Source organism: Bemisia tabaci, chromosome 4 (assembly GCF_918797505.1).
Source record: "Bemisia tabaci chromosome 4, PGI_BMITA_v3".
Classification (NCBI taxonomy): domain Eukaryota; kingdom Metazoa; phylum Arthropoda; class Insecta; order Hemiptera; family Aleyrodidae; genus Bemisia; species Bemisia tabaci.
In genome coordinates, this window is record NC_092796.1 from 14,169,743 (window position 1) to 14,186,545 (window position 16,803).

Consider the following 16,803-nt stretch of genomic DNA (forward strand, 5'->3'; position numbering starts at 1 on the left):
GAAGGCGCGCGGTGCGCCACTACTAAGTCGCGCAGATTTTTTCTGCAGCTGCAAATATAACGATGGGGCTCAACTTTCTGTCCAAATCGATGGCTGAAGTCGACAAATGCGCTTTTCCGATTTCAACGTTGCACTGGAAAAAAAAAAACACATTGGCTCTAGAGTCCAGACTCTTGAAAACATTGATAAGAAAAAATACTCTTGATTCAATCGGATTGTTGCTTGAATCAACACGAAATCCGCTTAAATTAAGAGGCTTGGTTCTTGATTTAAGCTAGATTCTGATTGAATCAAGAGTACTTTTTCTTGTCGATGTTTTTAAGAGTCTGGACTCTAGATCAAATGTGTTTTTTTTTTTCTTCTTCCAGTGTGCAAATATCTATTCATTTTTTATTTTTTTAAAAGGAGACCGACTGTCAAATTGTCATGGAATTTAAGCTCCTCTGGTTGGAATACATTCACGGAGAATTTCAAGGAGTACAGCAAATAGGTGTCAAGGGGAAGGGGGCATTTAGGGTTGAAGCATTTAATGTTGGTGTCGTTATCTTGAGAGCTGCATAACTGTGAGATTTAAAAATTCCCTTTAAAACACCCTGTCCTCGGCCATCATTCTAGTTCATTTTTCTTCTTTTTTTTTAAAGAAAGAAAGAAAAAAAAAGACTTTTTGATTTTTAGAGTTTAAAAGCGCCCATTTCTCAAAGCAAAAACTGAAGAAAAAGAGCAGGATCTATTTGAAATTGACAACGACTGCTTTCAATCTGAAAATCATGGTGACTTTTCACTGCTGCAGTGATCGCGGACCCTTTTCTAAAATGACATTTTAGTTACTTACAAAGTCTTCTCGTAAAAAAAGAGGAGAAATCTATAGACGTTGCAATGGAAATACGCATTTTTCAAAATAAGCAATCATTAAGCTAGATTCGCGGTTGTTATTGTAATATGGGTTGATCTACGCTTAAAAACGCACATTTTCGCTCTTAAGAAACAATCGAAAAATAAACCCGTAATGCAGCATAATACTTATTCTAAGATACGTTCGGTGTCTAGATATTTGTCTACTGCCGGTAATGATTCACTTTATTGGTGATCCCGATTCAATTCAAAGTCGCACAGTAGACTCGAGTTAGGTTGGATTAGGTCACGCAACTAAACTAACTCCGCGGCAATGCGGAAAGTGTCGCACGGAAATGAAGGCGCGTCACTATAAAATCGCGCAGGTTTCTCTTCGAGCTGCCATTGATGGACGGTTTTAAAAGGTGATACTGGTTTCACCTGAGAATGACTCTCAAGCTCGAGAAAAGCTCTTAAGTTGAGGCTGTAAGGGTGGAGCACCTACTCCAGGGTTGCCACTCTGTGTGGGAACTCGGAGTGTCAAGATGAAAATTATTAGCCCCCAATTACAGCATCTGCTATTGCATACAGTCCTGTCTCTGCGTTAGGAATTTGCTGAAAATTAAAGTGGTCTCTTCAAAGAATTCAAGGGTGCTCCTGCAATATGGCCTCAACTTTGAGATATTCTTCTCAGCTTTGTGCATGGTTATTTCCAAATAAAATCAGGGATACCATTGTGTTCCAAGTGAAATTTTTCTCTAGAAAAGCTGGTTAAAGAAAAATCCCTTAATGCTGCAAGCAATCTAAATGCTAACACTGGAAATTATAGAGGTTTGCATGAACATGCACCAACTGGCAAATTTTTTTCTCAGATTTCAAAAAAGAGCAGAAAAAGTTGTTTGTCTAGGAAGTTTATTTTTCACCAGCTTTTTCAAACACATTGTTTTTAACAAAATAACCGGATCATGCGGCGTTGTACCAATCTTGCCTGGCTCCTAAACAAATGGCTTTAGGTAGCTTCGATTGTTTTTTTTTGTCTTCCAAGGAAGTGCAGTAAAAGTAATGGACTAGTGCACATCATACATCTTGCGCGCAGCGCATGCGTATTACACTTAGTCCATATCATATAGGCGATTCAGATAAGGGTATCTTTTCAGCAGAATCTTACAAAGGGGTATGGAAGCAAAGTTGTTACAGGCAGGCAAATTTGCTTGTAAAAAGCTTTAAAGATGCTTTAAAGTTCATTAAAATTCACCAAAATTTATCCAGAGATAGATTAAATTTAAAATTTCTAAAGCAGTAGCCTGTGACAATGGTGATATCGAACTATAGGAGAAAAAATAGGAAACAAGGCTAAAAAGTACACATAAAAATCCAAGACATTTCGGCTCAAAACTGAGCCATTTTCAGTTGGAACAATAAAAGTAAAATATAAAAATTCCACATAGAAGAAAGAGAAAGACTGGTAACTTGAAGATCATCGATGCCAGCACCGCTGTTCAGAAGACATTTCGGAAAATCACTCAAAGATGGCAGCACGTATCAATGAAGTAAATGAGCTGAGAGAGAAAGACCATTAGATGTCGCTGGGGAGCCTCGCTGCACCAGACTTCTAAAAAATGAGTGATGTAAGGTGCTTCGCCCACGGCATGTTAGCGCGGGAATTACTAGTATTATTAGTGAGCTTAGCACCTTATATCACTCATTTTTTAGAAATCTGGTTTAGCGGGGCTCCCTAGTGACTTCTGTGGTCTTTTTCCTCTTAGCTCTTTTACTTCATTGATACGTGCTGCCATATTTGAGTGATTTTCCAAAATGTCTTCTGGACAGCGATACCGGCATCGATAGTCCTTGTGTTATCATCAGTCTTTATCTCTTCTTCTCTTTGTTTTGATTTTCTTGGCCATCATGTAGTCTACAGGTTTCTATTTGGAATTTTTTAATTTCATTTTCATTCTTCCGACTGAAAATGGCTCAGTTTTGAGCCGAAACATCTCGGATTTTATATGTGTACTATATAGCCATTTCTAATTTTTTCCAATAATTTGATAAATCAAAGTATGGAGACCAGCAAATGTCCCCCCCCCCCCCTCCTCAAATGATGCCCCTGAAATTGTGCAACTGGCTATGATGAGCCAGTAATTCATGGACTATAAAAAATGCATTGCTTGGAACCTTGAAAGTTGTGAAAAGGGTGCATCTCGGAGTCAACACCCCACCTGCCAAGATATGGAGGCCCCCCACATCTTTGTCGTTGACATGTAATTGCTAGTTTCGGTTCAGAGTTTCTTCTGAGTTTTTTGACAGCCTCAAACGTGATACTCCTGACATAGCCTTGTGCCTTATGTGATCCGACCTATTCCTCTCAATATCGTGAGAAATATGAAAGCAAGCGGTGTAAACCAACCAGAGTAATTGGGAGTCACTGAACTTCTGACAACTTCCAAGCAAAATAAAATCAACACATAAGGTGCTGGACTAAAAATTTAAAACGTAGGGCTCACCTTGATGATATGTGGCTGGCGCTAGACTCCAACTATCCCAGAATTTTGAGATTTTCAGAGATTGCGGGTAAATCTTGTACACCACTGCTACACTGCAATAACACACAGTACTTACAGTAGTTTATATTTACTTCATCCCTTAAAAAGGGCTTGCTTAAAAGTAGAGTTGTCACTTACTATACAAGCACGTTCATAAATTCACATACAAAATGATTTCTATAAATACTTTTCTACATTAATTTCCAGTGGAAACCGAAATGAGAACACTTGAGAGAGAACGTAAACAACAAGACCAACCAACGAGATCGATCCCATGTTCCAAAATTAGATTGCAAAATTCCAAAATCCACATCGGTTCTATTCCAGACATGTTCCTAATTACGAATTTTCAAGGAAATGAATTTTTGAACCATTTTCTGTTGTTGTTTACATTCCTATTAGGTTTATGTTGTAATTTTAACCGGTGCCGGTTTTGAAATAATATCGACCACATAATATAAGTACTCCAAGTATTCAGAACCTCTTTTACCTTTCTTGTGTTAACTCAGAATGTCATCCGTAATTTCAGTTACAAGCGGTCCATTGGCAAGTCATTCATGCCCGTAGAGCATAGTCTACCTTACAGTGAAGTTTAGATTCCACTAGTTCCTGCAACTTGAATCGTAACACTGAATTCCAGCAGTCAAAAATGACTAATTGGGTCAGCAGTCAAGCAGATAAATTCAAGGAACATTTCAAAAAACACGATGTGATAAAAGAGTACCAAGCGCACACCGCCAAAGTTCATTCCATCGGATGGAGCTGCGATGGTAAACGTTTGGCCTCAGGATCCTTTGACAAAACAGTAACCATTTTTACATTGGATAGAGACAGACTGGTAAGTGCAAGTTTTTTATTTTAGTATCGTACTTTTTCATGTTACTATATATGCTAGGAGCAGGGATTTAGAGCTGAGGTTTGAGGCAACATCATGAACAGAGCGGCATCGCCGTGCAAGGCAGGTATCTGGCGCGGATTTTGATGCCGCATCGGATAGTGTGCCAAGGGATCGCATTTGCAGGCAAGGCGGCTTAACCTAGCAAAGCTGACACCTGGCATGGCTTCATGATACTGCATTCAATTTTCATGCCGGGTACCCAACATCGAAAATGAAGCGGCCTCATTCAGACATGTCAGATGCCAGCGCCCTGGGTCGGGCTGCGGGGCCGTTAATCGCACTGGCTGTCTTTTCTATCCTTCCTCGACGTCCACTTCTTAGAACTTACCAGCAAGGCATGGGCTGCCGCGCGGATGGGAAACGTAGACAAAGGGGTGTTCCGCGAATTCATCGCCAAGTCCAAGGGTCGCACACCCAGGCAGTCTTTTGGGACAGCCCCTTCGGTAATGAGGCTGGTCGATTCTTATGGAATAATGTTTCCTAATATTCCAAAAAATAAGCTGCCGTGAAAAAATAAGCTTCAGTGCTTTTTGAGCAAAAAAAAAAAAAAACCTTCACCTCTCTATCCTTTCATTGTTTAGTATCTAAGTCTTGTACTATTATTTTTCAGAATAAAGAGTTCACTTTTAAAGGTCATGGAGGAAGTGTCGATCAACTTTGTTGGCATGCCAAAAATCCTGAACTTTTGTGTACTGCTAGTGGTGATAAAACAGTTAGAGTATGGGATACCAGAACACAGAAGTGTCCTGCGACTGTCCATACAAAAGGTAAGCTATCAAATTCTTCTCACCAATTGGAAAATCAAAACATACTAAATGCTCATATAAATGAAAATAATTAAAGGCGTATTCGTCAGGTATCAGGGTTCTTGTCAAGGATCCAGCACCTGAGGTCAAATATTTTTCCTTCATTTTTATCCAAAAATCTTTCTTAAGTTTTCTTAAAGTCACCAACTAATTTCCCAATCTGAAATCTATTTTCCTCAATCTTTTTTTTTTCAAAATTTTTGTACATGTCAGCATTTTAATGTAGACTTTAAAAGTGCAGATATGAAAAAAGACTAAAATTTTGGCCTAGATACTGTAAGCGAAAGGATAGGAGAATGAGCTAACTTTTTTTTTCTAATACTTCAAATAACCCACAAGGGCTAATCCTTGCGCTTTAGTCCCGTCCCCCCTCCGTCCTTACAACCAGTCCCAGGCGACCATTGTTTAAGACCATCAAAATTTGAGTCAACTTTGCTAAAAATTGACCTCTAAAACTCCATTTCTACCACTGCAACATCAGTTTGAACTTTTTATGATCCATAAGACTCACAATCAGTGTAATTTTGAACCATTGTCTCGTTTTCCATGAAGTTGTGAAAATATTGAGAACTAGGTACCTTCATTCACTGGTGATTTCTTGTGATAGGTGGTTTGATCAATTTTTCAATTCATTCATTTTTTTCAATAATTTTTAATCAGTTTTATCTCAATACTGCGTCTGAGTAAGCAGAATTTTTTTCCCCTTAATTCTCCCGTATTTTTCATTTTCATGAACTCATCTAACTTCCTTCTCCAAATCTGACACAAAAAACCTACATGAACAAGGCTAATAGATAAAGGAAGTTCTGGGAATGAATGACAACTTCAATTGTTTCAACCCCTTTGTCAACTAAGAAACAAAAACAATTAAAAAAAATTACAAAAATCACTGACCTGGTGCCTGTCAGGAATAAGATATGAAAGGATTATTATTTATTATGGACAGGGAACAGGCCGTTTTGATTAAATCTAATCAATTTTATTGGACTATATTTTGTTTTCTGGCTTGAAACGACTGCAAGAATCCCCAGACATTTTTAACTCTTTCACCCATGTTTTTTATTTCCTTGAATATTCTCGCCATTTGATGTCCTGTTCCCTTTTCCCTCTTTATTTGGAAGGTATTTTTCATCTTCCTCACTCTTAGCTTTCAAACGTTACTTACTTCATCTTTTTCATTCATTTTTTTACACAGGTGAAAATATGTACATAACTTGGGCACCAGATGGGAATACCATTGCTGTCGGAAACAAAGAAGATCTAGTAACATTCATTGATGCCAGGATGTACAAAATAAGGGCAGAACAACAATTTGCATTCGAAGTCAATGAAATCTCATGGAACAACGATAGTAATTTATTCTTCCTGACAAATGGTCAAGGTTGCATTCATATTTTGAGGTATAATAACTTTCTTCATTATATAAAGTCTAAAACTTTCTCAATGAATTTTTTTTTCATTTTTTTTTTCAGAACTAAATTACCCCACATAGACATGAACTTAATTTGGAGGGAGCAATTTACCTGGAAAGAGAAAATCTTCCAGGGGAATGCAAATTCTAAAAAATTCAGCTACTACAAAATTAGTATTGCACTTATTGACCATTGGATTTCATAAAAATATAAAAATCTGTTGTCCTTTCCAATGCACTACCGCTTCATGCACAAATCCTATTTTATCCACTCGAATTTTGCCGATTTGTTGGAAAACCATTATTTCGAGTCATGTAAGGTTCTATCATCTTCATGTGAGCCTGAAACTGATTTTTACCCTCATCGATACCCTAATTTTTATGCTAATCAATGCAATCTGTCAAGCACCAATTTGCCCTAAACTAGACCCATTGACAAATCACTCTCAAAAGGTGAGGGTCTCTATGATGTCGGAATCAGAGCCCTACATGGTTACTCATGGATTAATGTAAGCCTATATTTTTTTTCATTCCAAGGATCAATCGTTCGTTGCTGGTGTTAAAATCTATTTTTTTTTTGGGAGCTCTCTCAAGTCCTTACATTTTCAATTTGAATGTCCTGATAAATAGATACTTAAGTCTAAGTAGATTGTTATAATGGAAAAAGGCAGCTGTGTGTTATGATTCCCTTTAAAAAAATGTCCGTAACTTTTCCGTCTTTGTTTCAGCTATCCTGATCTTGAACTTCAAAAAATAGTAAAAGCGCACCCTGTAACCTGCATTTGTATAGAATTTGATCCTCTCGGACGGTATTTTGCAACTGGATCTGCTGATGCTGTCGTTTCTTTGTGGGACGTCCATGAACTTGCTTGTATTCGAACATTTTATAGGTGAGAATTTTTTTAAAACCTGTTGTAAGCTCTTTTGCTTTGCATAATTTTAAAGAAAGAACAGGTAATTTGATTACTTTGATTTTCTAAGATAGATTTTTGATTTTTCATGTTCTTAGCTAAATTACAACTCAGTCGTTTGCTGTTGGTTGCTAACTTTAACTACTAACAACGCAAAAGATAAAAAAATCCTTTGAGTAACATATTGGTGGCCATACACTTCCAGATCAGTATGGTTCTTCCAATTTTCCCATGACAGCGGCCATGCAATTATCGCGATCATGATTGCTTGATCTGAAAGTTTCTTTACCCCTGTAAAGGACAATACTTGGAACAGTGAGGCCAAAATCGTAACAGGCCTCTTGAAATCTCCTTACAAGCCATAAACATACAGATTCAATTGAGCATGCTAAAACTTGATGAGACTTGAAGTCAAGAGCATTTGAAGAGGCATCTTCTAATTTTGGGCTAAGATAAGGGCGCTTCTCCACATCTCAGGCCTTGCTCTTATCAATCCTCCTAAATTAATGTGGTAGTAATCTAATAAATTTTTTTCTTATTTTTATAGGCTGGATTGGCCTGTCAGAGCACTTAGTTTTTCCCATGATGGGAATTTGTTGGCCTTTGCCAGTGAAGACTTAGTGATTGATATTGCGGAGGTTGAAACAGGAATCAAAGTTGCTGACGTTGTTGTTGAAGCTGCAACGTTCACCATTGCATGGCATCCCAGTCAATACCTGTTGGCATACGCTTGTGATGATAAAGTTGCGTATGACCGCAAGAAAGACTCTGGAAATCTCAAGGTGTTTGGGTTCCAAAATGACAAGTTATTCAATGTGTTCAATCCGTGATGGGTCTTTTATGATTTAAAGTAATTACTCTCGATTTAAAGTTTTCAACAAAGATAATAAAATCAAATGCATATTTATGCTTAATATTTTCTACAAGTGAATATTGTTTTTGGACTAAATATAGCAGAAAGGGTCAAGTTTATGGGAGCAATCCAAGACAATATATTATGATGGAACTGCTTGTAGGAGGTAAAGAATTTTGAAATACACCCTTTAAGTCTATTTGCCTCCCAATTCCATCCGTCAATTCAATCCATTCAAGATCAAATCTGGAAAAAATGACCTCTCATCGTGATATTAAAAATTTAGTTATTGACGAATATCCATAGAGGAGATGAATACAGGCTAGTGCTTATCTGAAACTTTTAACTGATGCTATTAGACTGAAACTGATCAGAGTAGATAGATTGCAGTTATCTTGAGTGTGTTTTTTAGTGGTAAATTGTTGTGATGCATTTTGGCGAGGCAAAATCAGAGGAATAGAAAGGGACTCTATTTCCCCCTTATCTTGGATTTTTTACACGGTCCAACACTCCAGATCAAGAAAACACTACCGTATGTTGATTCTCTCATGCTTTAAATTAGCGGGATATTACAGGTTAGAAATCAAGACAAGACTCATTATAATATCTAGGTGTGCATTTTGTATTTCTCAAAAATCTTTGTCCAAAATTTACAAAATATGTAGATTAATATGTACGTTAGGCTTTACAAAAATGTTGGTACAGACATGATTCTAAAGTTTAAAAACTTAACAAGCTCCCAACTGTTGAACAGTGTACAGAACATTCAATTTAATAAATTGTCAATTTTTTTTCCTAAAACTTAGCAGTTTTTTTTTAAAATTTCTACACAATTTTGAATTATATTGTTTCTTCTTCTAATTTAAGGTACTCCCTTAACTTTTTCAGAAACAATCCTTCCTCTCCTGTACGGTATTCTTGTCCACCATCTTGTATCCAGTTCTTCTGTTCCTTTAATTTAAGAAAATCTTGATGCGCCCATCACTAATCATGAAAATGTACCGAGACGAAGAGGATATTCCTTTCTCTGGTGGATTCTATGAGGGAGACCAACATAATTCAACACCACTGTCAATCGAATCGACGTATGCAAAAACGTCCGTTGTCCAATACAGGGTTTCATAATTGTGGTGGGATTCTTTTGTCCCACAATGCCGATGAATAGGATCGATCTCTTTTGTAAACGTTTAATTAGACTTAAGGGATTATTTATAAAATTGTTCTACATTCCTAACGTCTTAGACCATCTTGTGTCGTTGAGTTACTACAAAATTGTCCACTCAAATTCTGAAACACCGTCTTGGACATCGGACGTTTTCGCATACATATGAGGGCACTGCACTATAGAGGACCGATGCAAGACCTATATACCTATAACCAGACGACCTTTGCCCTGGCTGCTGATTTGGAACTATTGATTTCTCTTTTTGAGCAGAGCTTGAATGACCCCTATTGACACACTAATCTAAATTTTAATGCATTGCATGCTACTCTAAAAAATTTTATGAGAGGTATTTTTTCCTAGCGTCGTTTTTCTGGTGCTCTCTTTCATTTCTCACTGTCCAAGTCCCTCAGCATTAAAGACAACTACGAACAGCAGATGGCTATAAATTTTCTTTATACTTTATAAATTACCAACTGAAACTATAAATATGATTACCAAGGCTTTCTAGGAAAAGGACATGAAAAGATCTCAAGTTCACAAGAGGCTTGCAAAGCTCTGACGCAGGAAAATTTTCATTGGCGGCCTTGAAAGGTTGACACGCGACTGGATTTGAACAGAATATTGCAGTTGTGTGTTCATTTCCTATGATCGGCCCATCCACAAAAGAGAAGATCAGTGAAAAACTGATTTAACAGTTCATGATAGCACAAAATGCAAGCGAATTTTGTTTGGGCTGCAGAGAGGTCAAGATGAACTTCTCCGCAATGGTGTGTGTATCATGTGCGAGTGCGCAAAGATTCGTTGAACTCCATTATAAATCGAATAAATTCATGACGAATTCGATGGGGTGATAACAATAACACACCAGAACGAAGGCATAGCTTTTTCCTCAAAATATGGTTTCCAGTCATATGTCCTTATCCATGCAGTGTCCTTAATGGCCCCAAATTACAAAAGTCTTAGCTGCAAGAGCAACAATACAACAGCTTCCAAGAGACAAAGGTGGAATAAAACATCGAACAGAGCAACCGAGGGCAAGCTACTTCTCATTTCATAATGAATACAATTAATAATTATGTTGACCAATACAAAGCACTTGTCATCAATTCATTTTTGCAACAGTCCTCTGCAATAAGTTCAAAAATGTTTGACCTCTAAATTCGAAATTCAAGATTAGTTTAGATTAGCCACTAATTGTGGAGAGGAACACTGACACATAGTTTCACCAAAATCTAATAGTTTTAAGTACTTCCCTTCCTATCATGATATCTTAGCCTCATAAACATACACCTTGGTAATATAAACCTTAAACATTTGATGTATTAGCGCTGCGATTAGCCGCATCAAATTCTATTTTTCTGTGAAACAAGCACTCTCTCAAGCAGTCAATTGTTCCCCTATTAGATCGGAGACACGGTGAATCCTAGAGCTAATTGTCTCATACTCCATCGCAATAACAGTTAGAAGTCAAATCTCTATCTGGCACTAATTGTAATGCATTACACTAAATTTCCTATTTACAGCTGTGGTTGTAATCTTTCCTGATAATCTGCATCAAAAATTTCTCTTAAGTCAGACCATGGAGTTGTTACTCGGATTATCACAACAACAGTTAGAAGTCAAATCTCTACTAATTGTAATGCATTACATTAAATTTCCTATATACAGTTATGTAGTATTCTTTCCTGATGATCTGGATCAAAAATTTCTCCTATAAGTCAAACGATAGAGTTGTTACTAGGATTATCACCTGACATACTTAAAAAACTTTACTTAGAAACATAATTTTCTAATTGACACACGCCTGCTTCTTAACTTCCATTATAGCTCTAGAGACAGGCTGTTTTTTCTCACATTTAATCCACTTGAGCATAGATTAGGTCAAGACTAGCTAACATCATAGGTCTGATTGCGATTTATAATTGGAAAATTGTTATTTTCAAACGCTGGACCTATCGTTTCTTTAGGCATGGATGCTGAGCTTTGCGATTGTTCGCAGGCTCCTGTGTGTTGGGAAGAGTCAGATTCAGCATTGTTGGTCTCTTCATTTAGTTTCAAGTATCCTTGGCTATCTGTGAGGGCAGGAAGACTTGCTGAGACATCTCCGGATGAATTGGAAATTCGGCTGTCTGTTTGCTGATTAGGTTCATCTGAAATGAGATAGATTATCAGAGGAGCCGAAGTGCGGGTATTTGGAGAGAACTTTCCTGTTTTACACAACAACATAAAACTGATTTTTTTGATGAGACTCTAGAAACCTTTTTTGTTTTTTAACTTAGTAACTGGGACTAAAATTAAAGAGATTTCGTTTCAATTAAGCATTACCCTCAGGAGACAGGTTAATGAGAGACGTAATTGAGTTCATGAGATAGGATGTTTTTCCTCTGCGTAAATTTTGAACATTCAGTTCTTTTTTATTTCTAGGAAAAATTCTCTCATCCGTTGAATGAATACTCCTCAACACTTTCAGCCTTTCATCAAAAACACAAATTGGGATATAATTGAACTGAGGATGTGAAAAAAAGCCCAGATGTCAAAACTAAGAAAACTAGAAAAACAAGTATTATATTGATCAAATGTAAATCTTTGAAGTCAGAAAAATTGATATAGGTAGAAACATTCATACTAGATTCCATCACAAATTTTCAAAAATATCCCTACAATTTTAAACATAGGAAGGTTTCCTCTTCTTTCCAAGTAGTCATTAGATACTTTGGAAAACATCAAGATGTATAAAAACTCTACTCTATACAAAATCGGTCCTCCACTGATCCCAAAGAAACGCCCTCCTGATGACTTAAAAATCTACACACATTTACTCAATGGCTTTATCTGAAGGAATGGATTCAAGTTGCACCTATGATGGTAAAATATTAATTTAGGCCTAGCTTGTTTTCCATTTATTTCTGGTTGAGAAAAATGTCTGTTACAGAAGTGAGAATACTGTCATCACCAAGAGATCATTGAAATAAATTTTCCTCACCTTCTTTTTCCAGACTTATGTAGTCATTAACTTCTATGACAAGAGGAGTGTTACTACAAGTTTCCTTGATAGACTCCAAAGTTTCTCGACAGAAACGGAATGATGGTCGATCTGACGGAGAAAAGCTCCAACAACGCTGCATAAGTTCATACCTGCAAGATAGAAAAATGAATTTATCCACCAAAATTATAACTTAGTTGAGCTGACTCACAAAAGTTTTGGAATAATTTTCAAAAAAGTTGCATTTTGTTGCGTTAGCTTGTTTCATTGCCCTTCCGTAAAATTTTGTTTTTGCAGTTAGACTTCTAGCGAGGAAGAGTGTTTGCAAATCTAATTCAGCTGAGCTGAAGAAATAATAAATTAGAATTCTTACGGTCACTCTTTTCATGCCTTCACCGATGCTATGCCAAACAAAGATTTTATCCTAGAAGATTTACAATTCTTAAAGGCCTGGTTTAAAAAAAGGTCTGTTTGAAACAGAATTGAGTACATATTTTGAATAAGAATTGAACTTACAACTGTTCTGTAGCATTGCATGGTTTACTCAGCCGGCCACCATTCCTAACAAAATTAAGCACTTCTAAGTTTGATCTAGCTGGATATGGTCGCTGGCCTAAGGTAAGGACTTCCCAGACAAGTACTCCGAAAGACCAAACGTCTGACTGGCTAGTAAATACACCATCCACAAGTGATTCTGGCGCCATCCACCTGTAAAAGGCCAATTACATGCAATATCTGTATGATCTAAGTACAAGAAGAGAATGAAAATTAATAATAAAAATGAAAAGAATAGAAAAAGAAACTTCCTCTCCTAAACAGTGCTACTGTTGACTGTGTGAGCACATTCAAATGCTTATTAATTCCTCTTCTTTGGGACATCTATACTAACTGATTTAATGCAAGGATTGTTAAGTCCGCTCATACAAAAAAATTTCAGTGGCTTCGATAAATGTCAGTATAGAGGCAGTATGCATAATTCAACAAATGGGGCTGACAAATTTAAAGACATATATTTAATTATCTTATCAGTGCAATCTTATCTTATCTTAGCAATCATCAGTAATTTAAAAATTTACCTGGGCTATAAAACTTTCTCAGATGAATAAAATAATTTTTAACATAGAGGGGATGTTTTTTCACAGCCTTTTACATTTTAACTGGGATTAAGTTTTTTATAATTCTTCAAAAAAGTCATTTAAAGTGTGATATGTAGTATTCAATTATTCAGATTGCCATGACAGTAGTGACAGTCTCATTTAGGCAGGGGCATTAATTTTTGAGAATTGGGTAAAATCGTGTCTCAAAGAAACAATGTGCTGTAATATACCGCGACACATGTTCACCCCTAAAAATAAATTGAAGAACCACTTTGGGGGGAAAATGTGAAGGAAAAAGCATATGGAGAATACATTCGAGAGGCCCATCTTTTAAGCTTGGAATTTGCGAAGTGCCAGATGGAATTTTTTTTCAGCACAGGCTTTTCTCAAAATAAAAATATTAAAAAATGGAGGATTATTACAAAATTCAAGATAAATTGGCATATCTCACCTCACAGGTAATAAACCTTCTCCTTCTTTGCGGTAGTAATCATTCTTGTAGATATCCCGAGCTAGCCCAAAATCGCCAATTTTTACAATCCTCTGGAGTGGGTCATGAGATGATACTAGACAATTTCGACAAGCTAGATCCCGATGGACAAAATGCATTTCTTCTAGGTAACAACAACCTTTCACAACATCCAAGCTCATTGTGATTAGATCGTCTAAGGTTAGCCCCACTTCAGTTGTCTGAAAATATGATCAAAATTCCACTGAAAATACAAGGAAGCTGGTGGATTCCTCTGATGACAATGGTGGTCCTTCGTAAAAGGACTTACTTAAAGGTTCTTTGTCCTGTTTATTGGTCCCAGAAAAACGATGGACCACTCTACAAGGTACGAATTTAAGCATTCTGATACATGTTTTTTTACCAGAATTTTACGTAGAACACGTTTCGCGCAACAAAAATTACTGAAACCAACTCCTAACGGAGATATTAACATTTTTATTTTACATTGGTCACGAGGAATTCGAACTGCCCACTCACAAGAAACTCAAAACTCTTTGTCGTAATGAAGGGTATGACTATGGTTTAGACGGACTGAAACGTCTAAATAACCTTCATATGCGCACTGAGATTGTGGGAGAGCAAAGAATAAGAAATATTTGAAGGGCCGAAAAGTTTGTATTAGAGAATTTGGAAAGTTACAGAACTTATACAAGAGTTGTCACACTTGTGCCACAAGGGCTAGAGAGGGCACATCGTACATGTATGGGTCAGATGGTAAAGGACCATGAGAAACGGGCAGCACAAGCTTTTATAGACTTCATGACGTCACCGGTGGTGAGACAAGTCTACACGCTATTGGCTGGCTATAATCAGTGGAGCTATCAGCTGCAAGTTCAGTAATAAAATTAATGAGCGATTGTAGGAGATGGCTGGATGATAGAAGTAAAAAAGAGGAAAATGGACAAAATCCAGCCATCCCTAATGAGTTACTGAATATACATGAGAAAAGTTTAAGAAAAGAAAAGAACAAGTTGCAGGTAATTCAATACCTGTGACACTCTTCGTGAGTCAAATCGCGCACTGCAACGGTTTCAGCAAGCATCTCAATCGAGCAATGTTCATTTCCCACCATGTGTTGTTCAAACTACAAGCAATTTGCTATAGCTGAGCCACAGCGTCAAGATTGAAGTTGTCAGATTTTTATATCGCAGAGACTGTCATGATAACGTTTAGCGCGCGATGTGAATCACGTAGAGCAATGATTGATAGAGCATGAGTTGTAAGATCTCTCTCAGCAAAATTTATCCAACATTTAAAACCTCCGGTAAATGAAGCTTGCTGCTTTTAGATAAACTGAGCTTTTGGTAAGTCTGAAAGAAACTTGCTTTGAGGTAAAATTTGCAGATGGGAATTGACCTCAAAAACTACATTTTAAGGCTGCAATACAAAGTTTTAAGGAACCACAAAATATTTGATTCTTCAGTATTGGACCAGTTTTTTGAAAATATATGGTACTAACCGTCAGAGGTCTCTTTTGCCGCAGGTAGCAAAGGAGATCACCCCCTTCCATTAGTTCCGAAATTATGAAGGCAGGATCATTATCCAAGCAGACACCAAGAAGAGGAAGAATATGAGGGTGTTTGAAGTTGCTCATTAGTAAGGCCTCTTTGATGAATTCAGTTTTTTCATGGCCTGATGCTCTCTTCCTTAATGTCTGCGGAAAATTTAAAAAAAAAAGAAAGAAAAAAACTGTTATTAGTGATGCAAAGATGGACAGAGAAAAGAAGATTAAGGGTTCAGAGCTATAATAACACAAAGATTAAGGGTTCAGAGCTATAATAACACAAAAATGACTAAGGTGATGTAAAGATTAATTGGTTGACAAAATTTTGTGTAATAAAATTGCTGTTAAGAGAATATTTATTTTATTTTCTTTTTTGTTGGTATTTGGTGAACTTGATTTTTCTATACTGTAAATTTTCTTAAACTTCAGCTCCTAATCTTAGAGAAATGAATGAATGTGAATGTCTAAAGGGACAAGAGACCCTGGTGCTGGAAAACATAGAAGTTAGTTGTTGATGATAATTAATTGAATCAGAAAGTTGAATTAATAATTGAATAATGGACTTACTTTGATGGCTACCCTGGTTTCTAAACAATTTCTAGTTTCATCCGTCGGGCCATTGAAAAATGTGTCTTTAGCAACTCCTTCAAAAACTTCCCCAAACGCACCGCTTCCCAAGAATTTAGTAAGTGTGATTTGATCCCGTCTGATGTGCGGCAGAGACTTCAGCTGCTCTTCATCATCAAAAAAGCAATTGTCAGAAGTTGCATAAAGTATGTTGGTATTTTCGATGAAGTTTGGATGTCGTGGTAACTCTCGTAAAGTTGCTAGCTCTGCGTCGCTGCCCCTTCTGCAGGAAACTCCATTCCCATTTACAAAAATGTTATTCTTTTTCTTGCCCGTTCGCCGGAAAACTAAAAAAGACAAATCGTCATTTAATATTTTAAAAATAATAAAATAGTGTAACTTCATCATACATCTATAACTGTGACTGTCTATCAGAAAACAACCCTTGATATTAAGAGACTCAGAAAAATATTTTAGCACTAAAATGAACAAAATTCTCAAGCCAACCAAGAATTATGAGACATTAAAGGCTGCACGTCCATTTACAAAATTTTGAAAAGGGGCTATTTCAAGTTTCAATCTGCCAAGTATTGGACTCAAAATTATCTTGTTACCCACCTGTCTTTGTTTATCACCAAATTAAACTACATTCCCTGTATTGGCACTGAAATGAATTATGGAGATCACTGCAACTCATTTTTTGAGGTGAGTATTTGAGAAAGG

The 16,803-nt window shown here is 36.8% G+C and overlaps 3 protein-coding genes across 10 annotated transcripts in view; 1 reads left to right on the plus strand and 2 right to left on the minus strand.

Moving 5' to 3' along the window:
- Positions 1-3,626, minus strand: part of EndoA (SH3 domain containing GRB2 like, endophilin-A) — a 51,693-nt gene extending 48,067 nt beyond the window's left edge. Inside the window, exon 1 of the mRNA XM_019047376.2 lies at positions 3,336-3,626. The gene's annotated coding sequence lies outside the window, so the exon portion shown is untranslated. The remainder of the gene's footprint in view (positions 1-3,335) is intronic.
- Positions 3,627-3,757: 131 nt separating this feature from the next.
- tex (THO complex 3 homolog tex) lies at positions 3,758-9,055 on the plus strand. Its single transcript, XM_019047386.2, has 5 exons — positions 3,758-4,212; positions 4,883-5,039; positions 6,274-6,478; positions 7,218-7,379; positions 7,948-9,055. The coding sequence occupies exons 1-5, from the start codon at positions 4,024-4,026 to the stop codon at positions 8,228-8,230; spliced, it is 996 nt and encodes a 331-aa protein (XP_018902931.1). The 5' UTR covers positions 3,758-4,023; the 3' UTR covers positions 8,231-9,055.
- sev (receptor protein-tyrosine kinase sevenless) overlaps positions 8,864-16,803 on the minus strand; it is a 64,798-nt gene continuing 56,858 nt past the window's right edge. For all 8 annotated transcript variants that reach the window (XM_072299377.1, XM_072299372.1, XM_072299373.1 and 5 more), the window contains 6 exons: positions 16,081-16,427; positions 15,469-15,663; positions 13,950-14,188; positions 12,918-13,109; positions 12,402-12,553; positions 8,864-11,568 (listed from right to left, as the gene is read on the minus strand). In XM_072299377.1, the coding sequence (XP_072155478.1) occupies positions 11,306-11,568; positions 12,402-12,553; positions 12,918-13,109; positions 13,950-14,188; positions 15,469-15,663; positions 16,081-16,427 (1,388 nt within the window). In that variant the 3' untranslated portion in view covers positions 8,864-11,305. The remainder of the gene's footprint in view (positions 11,569-12,401; positions 12,554-12,917; positions 13,110-13,949; positions 14,189-15,468; positions 15,664-16,080; positions 16,428-16,803) is intronic.

Bases quoted from the DNA above. Each gene is read 5' to 3' on its own strand.
- tex (XM_019047386.2), top strand. From the start codon at position 4,024: ATGACTAATTGGGTCAGCAGTCAAGCAGATAAATTCAAGGAACATTTC. The intron at 6,479-7,217 runs GTATAATAACTT...TCTTTGTTTCAG, and splicing joins GGTTGCATTCATATTTTGAG to CTATCCTGATCTTGAACTTC. The intron at 7,380-7,947 runs GTGAGAATTTTT...TTATTTTTATAG, and splicing joins TGTATTCGAACATTTTATAG to GCTGGATTGGCCTGTCAGAG.